The 15,975-nt window shown below is 42.1% G+C and overlaps 1 protein-coding gene and 1 long non-coding RNA gene across 2 annotated transcripts in view; one reads left to right on the top strand and one right to left on the bottom strand.

The window, feature by feature from the left end:
- The window catches only part of COPS5 (COP9 signalosome subunit 5), a 21,999-nt gene that overhangs the window by 4,674 nt on the left and 1,350 nt on the right, over positions 1-15,975 (bottom strand). The window contains exons 3-7 of the mRNA XM_019527759.1: positions 13,885-14,013; positions 11,957-12,022; positions 11,166-11,251; positions 7,312-7,423; positions 2,677-2,825 (exon numbers count right to left, since the gene is read on the bottom strand). Of these exons, the coding sequence (XP_019383304.1) occupies positions 2,677-2,825; positions 7,312-7,423; positions 11,166-11,251; positions 11,957-12,022; positions 13,885-14,013 (542 nt within the window). The remainder of the gene's footprint in view (positions 1-2,676; positions 2,826-7,311; positions 7,424-11,165; positions 11,252-11,956; positions 12,023-13,884; positions 14,014-15,975) is intronic.
- On the top strand, positions 11,052-14,532 carry LOC109304938. The gene is made up of 3 exons (XR_002099513.1): positions 11,052-11,064; positions 11,613-11,619; positions 14,166-14,532. It is a non-coding gene; the product is annotated as an uncharacterized LOC109304938 (long non-coding RNA).

Raw genomic sequence — 15,975 nt, forward strand, 5'->3', positions numbered from 1 at the left:
CCTCCCTCTTCCCCTTCTTGAAGATGGGGACCACATTTGCTACCTTCCAATCATCTGGCACCTGGCCCAAGCACCACGATCGCTCATAGAGCCGTGCCAGGGGCCCTGCAATAACCCCAGCTAGCTCCCTCAACACCCTGGGGTGGAGATCATCTGGACCCGCTGACTTGAACGCGTCCAGCCCCTCCAGAAGCTCTCTAACCCGGTCCTCCCCAACCTGAGGTCTGAAGGCGATCCCCTCGAGTCCAGCTTCTATCACAGCAGGGAAGTCCCGGTCCCTGCACAAGAAAACGGAGGTGAAGATAGGGCAGCCCTCCCAGCAGGCAATCAGGATGCTTATTGCTCCCAAACTGGGGCAGAGCTCATTAGCTGGGGCTTACTGCAGGAATGGCTGCTGAGGTACTTGACTTGGCCCAGTACTGTACTGAGGTACTAGTACATGGCCCAGGCTGGTCTGCCTCATCAGCATCCTTGACATGCTCTGCATTCACTTTTTTTCCCTTACTCATACGACAGTCTAACCACTGACCTTGAATTTGTCCATCATATACAGACCCTCATATGCTACATCACTACTGACAACCCCAACAGTACAAGTACCTGGAGAGAGGCAGTGGGGGCAGAGATAATAATGTACCATAACTTTGTTTTCTGGTTTTCAGAATTTTAAGTTTTGTTGAATTCAGTGTCCTGGAAGGGCAGAACATATAACTGGGTAACTTCAACTCTTCAATAGTCATAACACTTTTCATCCGTGAATGCAGCATCACAGATGTACTTTTTATAAAACCATATTAAGGATTAAATCAAGTTGTAAAAAAAACAAACAAACACAAAAAACCCTACCCCAAAACATAATCATATTTGATAAAGACAACCCCCCAAAATTAGATTCTGTATCTGGAAAATTTACAAAATTCTTATAATTTTCCAGGTACAGAATCTAATTATTGGAAGTCTGCCTTCAATTTGTTCCCCTCCCACTGCTACAGCATGGAAAATAAGTCGGGGTGGGGGCAGGATCAGGTAGTCCTGTGTTCTCTGCTTCCCCCCTGCCCCCATTTTTCCCCTAGCAGTCCCTTCCACCTCCCCTTACAGTCAGACCCTGCTCTCCCTGGGCACATGGAAATAAGGAGCAAATCTGAAAACAATAACCTTGAAATTGAACATGACTGTAGCAATTTGCACAGAGTACCCATACACTTAGTTCATCCAGAATTGATGCACCTTACCTTTTTTAGAAGCTGCAGCAAGTTTTAGCACAGATACTCCATAAATACACTTTTAAGCAGCACTTTGGCATCTACTATCATGTAGTATAAACTATTCATGATATTAGTTGAAAGCTAAAGGCTTGTGATTTACTATATAGTTCACCAGGTTGGGCCCCAAAGTAAACAGCATGTCAAGCCATAGTGACCACACGTGTGGGTGTGGGTGGGTGGTGTCCTGGGATGCTCCAAAAAGTTATATGCAGATGAGGCACGAGACAACTTGGTCTGGGCTTACCTCATGGAGGTTGTAACCATAATAATCATGTACGCAAGGCTGAGAGAAAGGCTGACAGAAGGAGGTGAACTGTTTGGTCATGTGTGCCATGCATTTAAGGCTGGTGAAGAAACAGGAATCATTGGAAGATGGTAAACAATGCACAGCTCAGCTGTGGGAGCGAAGAGGAAATCAAAACGTATTCAGTGTACTGGCTCACTGTGACTTGAAAAAGAGTCAGTGGTGAGGGGGACTGCACTTAATACATGCTAGCATATGTCTTATTCAGATGGGCTGCACTAACTTAACTTTGTGGTAACTTCCTCTTCAGCATGTCTGCCCAATGTGGGCTATGTGTTTTATAGTCAGAATCAGTGCTGGTACCACTGGAAGCCAACTATGCTGTTGATTAAGTGCTGAGCATGTGCTGCTTTTGGCAGCACTTTAATGATAGACAATGTATTTAGAGAGATTTCTTTGTGCATGGTTACAAGACAAGGGGCTTTTTTCCCCCATGCCAACTGGGGGAAAAAATTTTGTTTTGTATTTGAATAAATATGGTATTTGAACAGTGACATTAAAAGCTAATCAAAAAGCAACAGATGTTTATTTGAAAAATGAAATGTTGCTCTATGTAGAGCTAAAAAAGGAAAACTCTCAGTTTGTTTGAAACCCTAAAAGCATGACAAACAGAAGAAAATGCTGATTGAAGAGAAAATAATTTTAAGAGCATCCACACTAAATGTTCATTACTTGTATTTCCATTATCTTTAACTGGATTCTAACAGCAGTAAAAATATAAGCCATGTTATTTTCTAGCGGTGCTGGCTTTCTTCATTTAGCAGGCAGTTTCCTGTTTGTTGAATAGATTTTTTTAAATTTATTTTTTTAAAAAAATCTCAAACTCAAGAGGATTTTTTCATGGCATTAGTTTACAAAAAAAAAAAATCAACCAACAATATACAAATTATAGGTTCCCTTGTAAACTTACATAAAAGCAAAACAAAAAACACCCAACTCCCTCCCCCTTTTTAACGGAGTAAAGTATACTCTGCGGCCAACCTGCCCCACAAAGACGTTTAGGGTTGGGAGAATAATCCCCTCCAAGTTATAATTACAGATATTAAAACAGGTTTTTAACGAAGATGACAGCACGCCCTACAAAAGAACACGTATGTATGATCTTACCTATCCCTTGTTGCTTTAGCAAGTTTGTCTTCTGATTTTCTGTCATGTGTCTCTAATCCCAACATGAAACTTCCTCGCCCAAGCTGGGCTTCCGACTGTTCTAACTTTTCAGACAAATCAAAGACTTGGCCAGTGGTATAGTCAGCATTCTGTAGGAGAAACATGCCATTAAATATAGTAGCCATAGCTTAAGTCACGTTGGTATTTAGGCACCATATATACAAGGAAACAAACCTACCCTTAAGTGTAGGTAATGCCGGTATCATCCTACCAAGGCCTCTCTAGCTCATCAAGAAAGACAACACAAACTATTTGTTTTTAAGACTAGTAGAGCTAAGGGTATGATGAACAATTACGTTGGGATTGTGGGAGTTCTTTGCTGCTCTTGAGCTGCCCCTGCAAATAAAGCAGCAGTGGTCCCAGTCATTTTTAGCCAGGAGAGGTTGTACAAAATTGGCATTTACAGGGAGAAATCTTTAGTTTTTGAAATAATCTTAGAAGAAACAGCTGCAAATGAACAGTGCTAAGCACCTTCTCTGAAATTAAACAGAGTAAGACGTGGCAGCATTGGTGAAGGACGAGGCAATATTTCTATTAGAATCTTATTTTAATTGTGTAATTTGGTGTCCATGAAAAAGTGATATACCAAAAGATATCTAAGACTAGAAGTGAAAAAAAACCCATCAAGATTTAATTACGATTTATTACCATATCTATTTATGATGCATACAACTGAGAGAAAAATTAATGTTCTAAAATGACTAAGATTTCTAGTTTTGAGAAATCACTTGCATGAGCACAGACAAATCCTTGCCTATACAGGTAGCACACTAGTGCTAGAGCTGCACTAAGTAAAAGTATAGCCATACTTCTGCCAGTCTGAGGGGTACTACTAAAATTATGCTTTTAACCTAAGCCACTGTTTATTGTATTACAGAACCATAATGTATAGCCTGTATGACAGTCAGCATTTGAGTAGTATCAGCATGGAATCCTGGCTTCTGGCTTAGCACTCTCCTGCTTTTTTTGGTATAAAAAAAAAACAAACCACCCCTTATGATTTACCTTATTTCACAAGCTGTTAGTTCTATCAAAATAAGTCACTTCACTTACAGTATGTGTTCATTGTAAAATAATCTATTTAGATTACCCGTCTTTCAAAAATTGGGTTTAAACTTGGATCATTGCTTTCAATCATTTCAAATACCTTCTCTTCCTTATCTCTAGTATTCATTATGAATTTTGCATGCTATTTGTAAACTAATAATTTGTAAATAGTAATCTATTAGTATTATTCTTTTGTGTGTCAGTCAATATTCCTCTCATTTTATGGTGCATATTTTGGTAAGTCAATGTAACCATCGCAAAAATTTCAGTGGTACCTGAAAAAAACATATATTTGTAGTGACCCAATGGAATATTTTCCTCACCCCCAGAAAATATACAACTAAATTAGACACATATGGAATTATGTGGTTTACCTCACTCTGTGAAGATCTTATACTTCAAGGAAAATTGCATTATGGAAAATAATTTTTTTTAATGTACTTGCCCTTTTGACAGTAGGCCCACTATCATCACGCCCAGGAATGTTTTACATTGACATAAATAATTGAGAAATAGGGCTAGAAGGGACCTCAAGAGGCCATCTAGTCCAACCACCAGCCTACGGCAGGAAAAGTTGGATCAAACCTGCAACCATGGCATTATTAGCATCATGCTTTTACCAATGGAGCTAATCCGCACTTTGCAGCCATGATTCTTAAATTGTGGCAACCTTTTATTTAATTTTTTTTAATTCTTCCACCAAATATAGCCCACCTCATACCCATTTCTCCTTCCTATTCTCCAATCCCTACAAAAACTCACTCACTAATATAAAAATCTGTTTGTTTTGAACAGTGACTGAGGGATGAGATTTTTGCTCTATTGTACGAGTAACCCAGGGGCGGGCAATTATTTTGAGCGGAGGGCCACTTACCCAGTTTTGGCAGGCTCTTGAGGGCCGCATGGGTAGCCCTACCCCCTGACAGGTACTCCACCCCTTGATAGGTGCCCCACCCCCTGGTCACCATCTTGGGACGAGCGCCCCAATGTCTTGGGACTAATGTCCCAGGGCCAGCACCAGCGGGGCCCAAAGCAGGGCACAGGCTGGCAGGGGTCCATGGAGCCAGGCTGGGCTGCACCAGTAGGGAGGGGGAAGGTGGCCTGGCTCCACAGAGCCCCTGCCAGCTGGGACCACGTGATCCTGACACCCTGCTCTGGGCCCCACTGGCACTAGCCCCGGGACACTGCTGCAGGCCCTGTGCTCCCAATGGCTCCCCACCCACTCACATCCAGTGCCCCCAGCCCTGCGGTACAGGTGGGGGGCAGCGCACAGCCCCAACCCCCTGCTTGCCAGCAGGGAAGACGCTGGTGCTGAGTGCGGGGAAAAGTAGACCCTCACCTGCCTCATGGCTGGCGCTCCCTGCTGCAGGCGCTCACAGCCCGCATGGGGCTGTCTGGAATAGGCACAGGCAGCCCCAGGCAGGCTGCAAACGGCTGCAGCACAGGGCACTGGTCATAGGGCAGGCGAGGGGCCACTTTTCCCTGCACTCAGTACCAGCTCGTAACCTGCCCCAATGCCAGCCTGGCAGTGGAGCCGGGTTACAAGGTAGTGCTGAGTGCGGGGGGTGAGGGGTAGAAAGCAGCCCCTCACCTGCCCCATGCCTGGTGCCCTGCGCTGCAGCCGCTCACAACCAGCCTGGGGCTGCCTATGCCTGCTCCGGACAGCCCCATGCAGGCTGCAAGTGCCTCCAGTGCAGGGCACTGGCCATGGGGCAGGCGAGGGACCACTTTTCTCCACACAGGGAAGGAGCCCAGGGAAAAGCTGAGCGGGGGGGGCGGGCAGCCCCTCCCCTGCCTGGTACCCCATGCTGCAGGCGCTCACAGCCTGCATGGGGCTGTCCCCACCAGGCACAGGCAGCCCCATGCGGGCTGCAAGCAGCTGCAGCATGGGGCACTGGGCGTGAAAGCCCCCCCCCCACTCCTTCCTTGCCTGGGGTCCCCCCCTCCTGCCACTTACCTGAGCTTCCTGCTGGAGCAGCCATGTGCTCCCAGCCCAGAAACCCCGGCCGGGGCTTTTGCCTGGGGGGGCAGGGCCAGGTGGGCCCTGCTGTTGTTGAAGCCCGCTGGGCTTCCCCTGGGTTCTACTGCCCTTGGTACCTGTCATTTTTGACAGGTACCAAGGGCAGAGAAATATTAATTTTCCAATTTTTTTTTAGGGGCCCCACAGGCCGGATAGAATGGCCTTGCAGGCCAGATGCAGCCTGAGGGGCATATTTTGCCCACCCCTGGAGTAACCTGTAACATAAGATTATTTGTCCTCTGCTTGCTGGCTTTAGCAGTTCAGTTCCTGGATACCAGATATTACGCTGCCTGAAGTCTTGAACACTCCCTTCTTTCTACCCACACAGTTGTGAATACAGAATAACTCAGAATTCACGGCAAGGCACACAACTACAAGCAGTATCAATTAATTAAAGGATGCCCTTTATTGTAAAACTCTATTTGCAGTTTTATTATAATAAAACTAGTACAGTAGATTCCTGCTCGTTTAGTCTTCTTTTCTACCAAGATATGAATAAATGAATGATACTAACAAACAGAACTGGAAAAAATAAAAAATACAAAAAGGAAATGGGTAGTATAATTCCTGAGATACTGCACAAGTCACTCCATATTTTCTTTTCTTAGCTCTTAAAGACTCACTGGTGAATAGATGGAAAATTATGGCAACTACTGTTCAGTCATATCTTACGTCCCATTTTGCTCCTGCACTTGATCATGTCTAGGGGAATAACAAATAAGAAAATCCCACACACAAAATAAAAATCAGTTCTCTTTCTCTTGGGTATATGACACTGGACAATACAACACAGTAAGATAGTTTATGACAGAAAATGGGTAAATATACCTCAGAAAGTGAAAAATGTTTAATGTGAAACAAAAAATATAATCATTCAACAGATTACATTTTTTTAAAGTAATCTGAACCACAGTAAATCTTCTCTTATGAGCATGTACTGCTTAACCTTTACATTATCTGATTAACCAATCCTTCATTTCCCTCTTTATGGTTTCAGCCAGTATGCAATAAACCAAAATACATTAAAAGTGATATCTAAGTACTGGGTGAAATGTAATGACTTTGTCCTACAGGACAGTATATAAATAACCAAAACGTGTGAATTACCAGCATGCCATTTAACAATTGACTGAAATTACCTGTCCCCAAAAATAATGTCTCCTTTATGCCTTGTTAACTTTAAGGCTTACTAATCATATTTAGGCATACTATGTGATAAGGAGATACTGAAGTTGAGCTTTTTTTTTAAACAGATTTAACTAAAACTAACTTATTATCAAGCAGCAGAAATAGGGACTGTTACAATTAAATAAAAATTAAACAGTAATGTATTATGTTCATGAAAACTTTCTTTCTTCTTCTTCATTTATTAAAATCTGATATACAGAACCTAAAGTTTAGAGTCTCAATTACTTAAGTGCTTGTTAAGCAATTTGCTTCTCAAGTCCTTCCCCTGGCACCAAGAAGTTAGGATACCTGCATGCTGAGTAATATTTTATGGTACTTACAGTAAGCAAACTAGAAGAACTGAGGGTGTTAACCCAATATTTGTTCCACAACAGCTCAAGCAATTTACGATCCAAAGATGACTTGAAGTAGGAGACTTCTAAAGCATAATATCTGTTAAAAAAGCACAAAGCAAAATTTTCAAAATTAGTTCCTATGGCACATTTCACAACCACATCTTTATGTTTACATGGATCTAGAAAACTAAAATCAAAATGCACCTCAAAAAAGCAAACTCTGACAAAATACAGACAAAATATTATAAATTACAATCCTAATTCATATACTGACATCTACAAAAGCTCCCAGAGATGTTTTTCACAGGTTGGATATCCTTCCACTGCCCATCTGTGCTATTCTATAGTGAAAGCTATTCCTATTCATTTCAATTGTCTGTTGCAACAGAACAGGCTATAACAGGGGTCGGCAACCCCTGGCATGCGTGCCGTGCACGGTATGTGAGGCCATTTTGCTTGGCACGCCGCAGCCAGCCCCGGCTCCAGGTAGCTGCTGCCAGCGACGGAGCCCAGACTGCTCCCAGCAGGGCTTGCAGAATCCCTACTGCCCCTTGCCCCTCACAGCAGGGCAGTCCAGCTCACCCCGAGATGCCCATGCAGTCACTGCCAGCACAGAGCTGATGCCAGAGCTGTGCAGCCCAGTGCAGCTGTTTGCAGCCTGCCCACTGCTTGCTACAGCTGCCCAGAGCCTGGGCTGGCTACAAACAGCTGCGCCGGGCTCATCACCTTCGTGCCAGGAGCGGGGGAGAGGCTGGGGCTGCGCTGCCTGAGGCCCCTCCCCCACCACCCGCTCTGAGGCATGCCTGCATGTGCTGGTGCAGAACTGAGGCTCGAAACAGTTGCGCTGGGCTCCAGCATCCCAGCTGCAGCCAGCCCCAGCTCTGGGGAGCTGCTACCAGCCGGGATCCCGGGCTGCTCCCAGCAGGCAGCTGGGATGCTGCAAGCCCTGCTGGGAGCAGCCCGGGATCCCGGCTGGTAGCAGCTCCCCAGAGCTGGGGCTGGCTGCAGCTGGGATGCTGCAAGCCCTGCTGGGAGCAGCCCAGGCTCCAGCAGCTACCCAGAGCTGAGACAGCTGCTGGCAGCCACAGAGCCTGGGCTGCGGGGCAGGGGCTTTGGGTGGGGGGCAAGGGGAGTAGGGCTGTGGGGCATGGGCAGTAGGGCTGGGGGCACAAGCAGGGCATCCTGCCATGTACCCCTTGCCCTCATTTTGTTTTTCTGCCATGCCAGCACTCCGGCGCCTTCTGAGGTAGGCATTGTGGTGTTTTTCGGCGCTCCGGCCAAAAAATGTTTCCTACCCCTGGGCTATAAGATCACTGAGGTAACTGCTGTGGTTTGAAGACTTATTGTACAATAAGATGCCTGCATACAATTATTGCCATATAAGCATAGTAAAGGACTGCTAACATAAAGAAATGTGAAAGGTTGGAATATTAGATAGTGAGAAAGAAGGTATTTATTTTTTGTTATACATCATATAATCTTTTCTGCTCATATTACAGAATTCCCAAAAGGAAGGAAGGTCAGCTGGAAGGCAGGCATAGCTATTCTGTTTTAACACTTATTTTTTTAAATAAAGACCCAGGTTCAAAAAGGTGTCTAGTAACCTAACTCCTATTTAAGAATCCAACCAGTGAAATCTATATAAAATATTATGGATTCAACCCCAACTGAAGAGTGTATTACTTCCTCTCATTAGTGGGAATGCATAAACATTTAGGTAAATATTTAGAAGGAACTCCTTTTCTTCCCTTCTCCCAGCTTGTATTCCTAACAACAAAGGAAAACTACCAGATGTTTTGAGACTGTTCTCTCAAGAAACTGAGAAGCCACAATAGAAGTAAAGAGAAAAGGAACCTGTTTCACTTTTTCTGATTTTAAAAATATTTTTTGCAACCAAAATCTTAGGAGGCTCCTAGAGGATGGAGGCTGCTGGAGGGTATGATGACCCCACAAACAGCATGTTAAGGTAGAATATAAAAAAAGAGAACCTGCAAGGGAAAATAGCTCAAGCCTATAAAGTACTGTTTCTATGTTGCTTAAAATAAACTTTTATTAAATAAAACTAGCAAACTGCCCATCAAGCATGATGGAGGGCGGGGGGGACAGAGACAGAGGCCTATGTCACTCACCTCCCCCCCGCACCTTGGGTTGGGGTCCAGCTTCCCCCCTTTCCTGCCTGCTGCTTCAGGCCCAGGCTTGTTCTCCTTCTTCCCCCCCGCCATTGTTTTGGGTCCAGTTCCCCACCACTGCTTTGGGTGTGGGCCCATGCACCACCCCATCCCGCCATTCAAACCTGCACCACCTCTGTCTCCCGGGAACGGGGGGAGGGGAGGAAGGGAGCTCACACGCAGAGGTGGCCAGGGGTGATGGGCGGTAGTGGCCAGCAGCATGCTGCCACTGGTAATCCCTCCTCCCCTTCCTGTTCCCCTCTTTCCCACCTCCCCCTCCCTCCTGGCTGTTGTGTGTGCGCGGGGGAGTGAGGGGCATTCCGGCCCCTGGCTCTAAGGAGCAGGGTTTTGGGGAGGAGGGGCTGTCATGGTGGTGCTCCGCTATGCGTCTATCTGTGCAGAGCACAGAGCACTCCAACTGGCTCCCGAGACAACCAATCACAGTGCAAATAAAGCGTTATGGACAGACAGACAGACAGAAAAAGGCATTTATATTAGAATTATTATTTTGGAATAGTGAAACCAAGAGAGAACTTTGTGTTTCAGATATAATTTAAATTAAGCTAGTCTGTTGAGTTTTCTACTTTTACATCTCCAATTATTTAACTGTCAACTTTATCCAATCAAAATCAGCATTGCATCATACTTTTTTTTTTGGCCTGTTTAAACTTTGTCATTGCACATAATTTCATCTTGCATAGTGTAAATTCTTATTTAAAATAGAACAGATCCACTAGCCTATTAACATTAATATACTGACCCAGCTCAATGTTCACGAACTATTTATTCCATTAGGAAAAAAATGTACTTGCAAGTAAACACACTAATTCAAAGCAATTCAATTATGTAATGAGCAAGAGAAACAAAATAATCAATAAATAAGAATGAAAGAGACAGAAATTAAAGATATGAGCGATATCAAGCAGTCCATTTTCAGAGGACATTACAGGTAGATATCAATAATTAACTATATTATACCAGCACTTTGTTTACCTAAAATAATCAGAAGTTATTTTGCTTTAACATTTCCATAGCAATTTTGCTCTTAAAATTAGAGCGCTTTTTACAAACCATTAAACTCCAGTATTGCGATGCAGTGAAACACCCTGTTTTCAGTTGGTAAAAAAAATTGATTTGCCTAAGGAAAGTGTTGAGAATTTCCAATTCCTAGTTCTACGTCTTTATCACTTGACAAGGAAAAAGTTGCACTAATATGCAAAAGGAAGGATATCTCATTAAAAAACAAACAAACAAAAGGAACCCCAAAACCAAAAACACATGGAGACTGTGCATGTATGTGCATAGTCATTGAACTACATAACCAACTTGAAAAAATAAAGTATATGGTAACATGACAAATTTTTTTTCATGTAACTGCAAAAGTAAAGCTTTAGACATTCTCAAATGTTTCACATTTGTACACTTATCTGTTAAATGCTTTTTTTTCAGCATTAATGTCAATATTCATAATTAATTAGGCACTGGCACTTCCATTCAGGGGAGTTCAGAAACTAGCTGCTTTGACTTAGCTGCCTCAGTCTTCATTTGGTCCCTCAGTCTTTAAAATTGGGTTCCATAAAGCACGAATGAAAAGCGACAACATTTTTTCCACAAAGCTAGTAGCATCACAGTGGGAGGCCTTCTACTATAGCTAACTTCTGAGGTACTTACTGTTTACAGTGCACACCAAAGTCTTCTATTTTATTAAGTGGAATAGTCTGGTACTCAGAAGGACCTTCATCTGGAGGTTTATAGCCCTGCAAAGGTTACACATGTATAAAACGTAAGTGAAAAAGTACTTTTTTATACTGAAGTCTTTTTAAGACCAATTGCAAATGTTCCAATTTAGCATAAAGAAAACAACTTCTGAAAACAGATGGCCCAATGGACCTGCTAATAGATTCTGGAATCTTCTTGGGTATGTGATTCACATCTGATTTGGGTAAATAATCAATAATAATCTGATGGAAGCAAGCTGGTGAGTTCAGTCCAGTTCCTGTTGGATATAGATTGTTAACAGGCACCTTTGGGCAAGGTGATAAGACTACTCCTACAAGTGATCCAATCCCACCCCCTCAACCCAAGGGAGGACTGAAAAATATCAGACTTGGAAAGAAGTCTAGAAGTCAACCCCTCTGAATCTAACATACCAAAGAAGAGTATTTAATAGGACAGCACAGATTTTTATTGTTTATAGTAACTCAGTATAATCTTTACATTGAAATCAGTTTATTTATCAACATTATTTTTCTTCTAAGGATAAATATGCATATACTGATATTTTAAAGTAGATAAAAGCATTTCTGAAAAATACTTTTTTTCTGAAAAAGCGTTTTGAGGAATACAAAAGCCAGATCCAATTATGAGTTATTCATGTTTAACAGGGATCCTTACTTAAGGGTCTATACGTATAATTAAATACAGTTCAGTAATTGGTAATTTTATTAGTCTCAACTGTTTACCTTGGGATATGTTCTAAATGCTCCAAGATTTACTTTTCCAGCCGATATTGTTCTTGTTGGATCAATCTGTAAAAATACAGGTAATATTCACTATGAACAGTTGGTGTAATTATATTTTAAGTTTACAGTTCTTAGATGGAAACACTAACTTGAAAAATTCCTGTTACTTTGTTATAAAGAACAGTATTTTTGTTAAGGACATCAAATTGAGTTCTCATTACAGCATAGTACAGTAGAGTATGAGTGACTTAACACTAGCCACTCTAAAATTCATTTATCCACAGCATACCTGAATGGAATGGTTAGCAGGCATCTCAGCAAACCCTTTACTATCCCCTCTTTTGAGACAGAAAGGCCCTATTACATCATCTAACTTTTGATGTGGATATGGGAAGAAAGGAATGCAGGAACGCAGATGAGTTTACTAATCCGTTGTCCAGTTTAGCTATCAGAGTGAAAGCTGAAGCCACTTCCAACATTTCACTGATACATGATGCAACAACGTAACAGAACTTGGGCCCAAATCCTGCTCCCTTTTAGACAAGGAGAGCAAAACTTAACAGCCAAGTGACATCTTGGGATACATACAAAGATTTTAGGTCCTACGCCCCCACATACATCTCTGTTTGCTTTCTCAGGCTGATTGGAAGGGATCTGCTTCCAGCCCTTTATGCTCTGTTATGATTTGATTCCTATCTGGAAAAGCATGCAACTCCCTGCGAGGCCCCCAAATGACACTCACAGGAAAGCCATAGTTACAGACTATCTGACATCAGAACCAGGAAGAAAACAAGGCAGAGGGAGTCAAGCTTTGTGAAGAATCACATTGCTGCTCGAACGTGACCCTAGATTCCCACCCCACTCAGTGTTCCTGCATTCTGCACTTAAAAAATTAATCACTAGATAAAATGAACAGACAGCAATAGGAACAGAAACAAAATTTAGGCTCTTCCTGGCTTGCCCTCTTTGTGGCTTCACAAATCGCCCCTCTTGGCTGCCCAACAGGCCAAGCTTCAAGAAGTAGGATAGTAAGATGCTCTTAGCCCTGTTTATCCTACACCTTTGTGGAAAGTGTGAGATGTAGATCCAAATCCCATCCCCTGGCTGGGGAGAGCCTAGAGCATGAGTCTCCAAGACCCTAGATAGATGCCCTAGTCATAAGGCTATTGGGTCAAAAGGAGGGAAGCCACACCTCCAGTTTTTGAAAGTTTTTCTAAGGGGAAATGCTTTTCTAAGGGAAGTAGGATCTGAAGTCTCCAGAAGAGTTGAAGTGCTACTCTGCAGTTAACTAAAGTTAACTCCAAAGTACTATGTACCCATCTAAAGGTGAAGCTGGATTTAGTCATCTGTATCTGGAAATTTTTCTTAATAATTCATATTTACTTTTCTCAATTTCAGACCAAAGTCTTAATTATACTTCTTCCAAATACCCTCAAATTATTTCAGTCTTCTGCTGTTTTTCTGCACTCTTCACTAAAAACAAGTATACATGATATTGTTTAATCAAAAACACCAGACAAATGAACAAAAAACCAGAAAACGCTGGGTCACAGAACTGGATTGCTGAGACTTCTGCAACTGACCAAGTGTAGGCTACTTAAACACCATCTTGCAGAAGTACCAAACATAGCTTTCTAATCTAAGAGCAAAACTAGATTTTAAAATAAAAAAAATGTATATAAAGCATACAGCAAATGTTAAGACCAATGAAACAGCTAGGTTTTTTACCATCATCTTGGCCATGCAGATAGCCAAAAAACTCGACAAGGGAAAATACTGAACTGAAGCTTGAATATTATCCCTCCGTAAAACAAAGTAAGACAGCATTAGCAGGTTAGCTGACAATAAGAAAACTCAACACAAATGAAGTCTAATTATTGCATAGTTTTATCAGTTTACTGAGTGCTCAGTTAACATCTAATACTTACAACCACTGCTACAAAGGGTTCCTGAAATTGCTGATTAAGCATCTGAGTACTGACATCAATCCCTGAAAGCCAGCAGCCATAGCCAGGGTGACTGTGGTACCAGCCAATTGCATTTTCTAGACGACCAACCTAACAAACGTGAAGGAAAAGAAGGTGTATTGTTAACATCTCCACATAAAATTAAAGTTTCAGTTGCCCTCTTTTGGACTTTTCACATACTGAAGATATTTTTCCTTCCCTGTAACGTATCTACTTACATTTCTACACCAAGTTTAAAGCAGCAGTCAGTAAAAAACCTAAGCCTTATTTTGCAATATAGTTTTTAAGAACGTGGTAGTACACTTATGACTACAATGAAAGGTATATCTTGATTCTTGGCAATCATCAGCTACTTTGCTCCTCCATACATCATCTAAGATGTAATCTTTTGGATTCATACCATGTAATCAATTTTGTCAAATGTACACCATAACAAGCAATTAAAAATCCTTAAAACAATAATGGAAGACAAAACATGCGAGAGATGTGATGCTGTACCTAATGAAGTCAATGGATGCTAAACCAATGACTTTTTAAGAAGGTAAAAGTCTAAAGGCTTAAAATAAAAGAACGTGTTGGTTTTTTTTGTGTTTACGTGTTGAACAGCTACAAACAGAACACTAACACTTTTTGTGCATTTTCATTCCTGTGCACAAAAGATAATGAACCAAAATCAAAGTCATTTCCAAAATGTTCATTTAAAGGAACACAAACAACTTGCTACCTAGTATTAAAAAAATAAACAATTTAACATCCTGTTACTGGCAATAATTCCCCTCTCAAGGCCTGTGAAAAAGCCAGCATATGAGCCCTCACTAGACCACTGAACAAGGATGAAGTCATTGTGCTAATGCATGAGACAACAAAAATGATCAACAAAATGGAAAAAATGATTCTATGCAAATGTGCACAAAACAGAAACACGGCAAAACATGTTCTGGGAAACACTGTTGCAAGTTATCCCTAAAATCATGATAACTGGAGAGTAGGCACTAATTTTGAGATGGAAATATGATTTTCAAATGAAAGTGCAAAGCAAGGATTTCTGTGGGTGATCTCTCTTTTACTGGACCAAGTGCACAGTTAGGATCGATTTAAACAAGCTTCCAAATGCATGACATGCTTCTTTGGGTCAGGGACACAGCTGGTATCTCTCATTTCCTGAACCATCATAACTACAACCTCACTCCAACACTACCATTTTCAAATTAGCATTTATCACTTCAACCTAGTGAAATACTATAGCATTATACTAATACATCTCAGGTATTTTTCCATATATTGTGGATATAACTGAATTAAGAGAAAATTCAAAATCACCTGCTTAAATCAGGACAAAAGACCAAAACAGCCCTAATAAGCAGAATAAGTCTATATCTTTTAGCAAAACCAACTTCTACTGTGTGTGGTCTTTTCTCATGTTATAATTCATCCTGATTCAAAATCTCCACTGACATCTATAACTGAACAGTCAGAGTGCAAATGTGATTAGGATTCATAATTCCTTGATCTTGCTATCTTTGCCTGGTTGGTTTCTGACACTAGAGGGGAGTCCACTGACCTCTGCTGAATCCTGCAGAGGTTAACATCTGTCCAATTAGAGCAGAGAGAGAGAGTTAGCCACAGAATAGCAATGATACTATTCAGCAATGGTAACTCAAGGCAGAATGGGTCTTAAAATATCAGCATGTCCCTCTTGCTCATTCTGCTGTACAGGACCATCCATCAAGCAACAAGAGGTGCATAAGTGCATCAATTTCCTTTGTGAATCTACCAGACATTAAAGGCCCAGTCCTGTCTGCCTGTGCACAGTCCGGTGCAGCATCAGGGCCTACATAAAAATTCATGAGATTTTTAGGGATGGAGGGGGGCATTTCACAATTATCACTCCTTTCGTCCCACCCCAAGCATTTTGCATAGTAAACCTTCACAAATTAGAGTTACCCTGAAGCAGCACTGACCACCACATAACTCCTCCTTTTTTCACCTTTTGCAAAGGGCTTAGGTGTGCATTTCCAGAGGGATTTAGGAAATGGGGGGGGGGGGGGGGGG

The sequence above is a fragment of the Gavialis gangeticus genome, unplaced genomic scaffold, assembly GCF_001723915.1.
Source record: "Gavialis gangeticus isolate Ggan-Ray unplaced genomic scaffold, GavGan_comp1, whole genome shotgun sequence".
In the NCBI taxonomy this organism is placed as follows: Eukaryota; Metazoa; Chordata; order Crocodylia; family Gavialidae; genus Gavialis; species Gavialis gangeticus.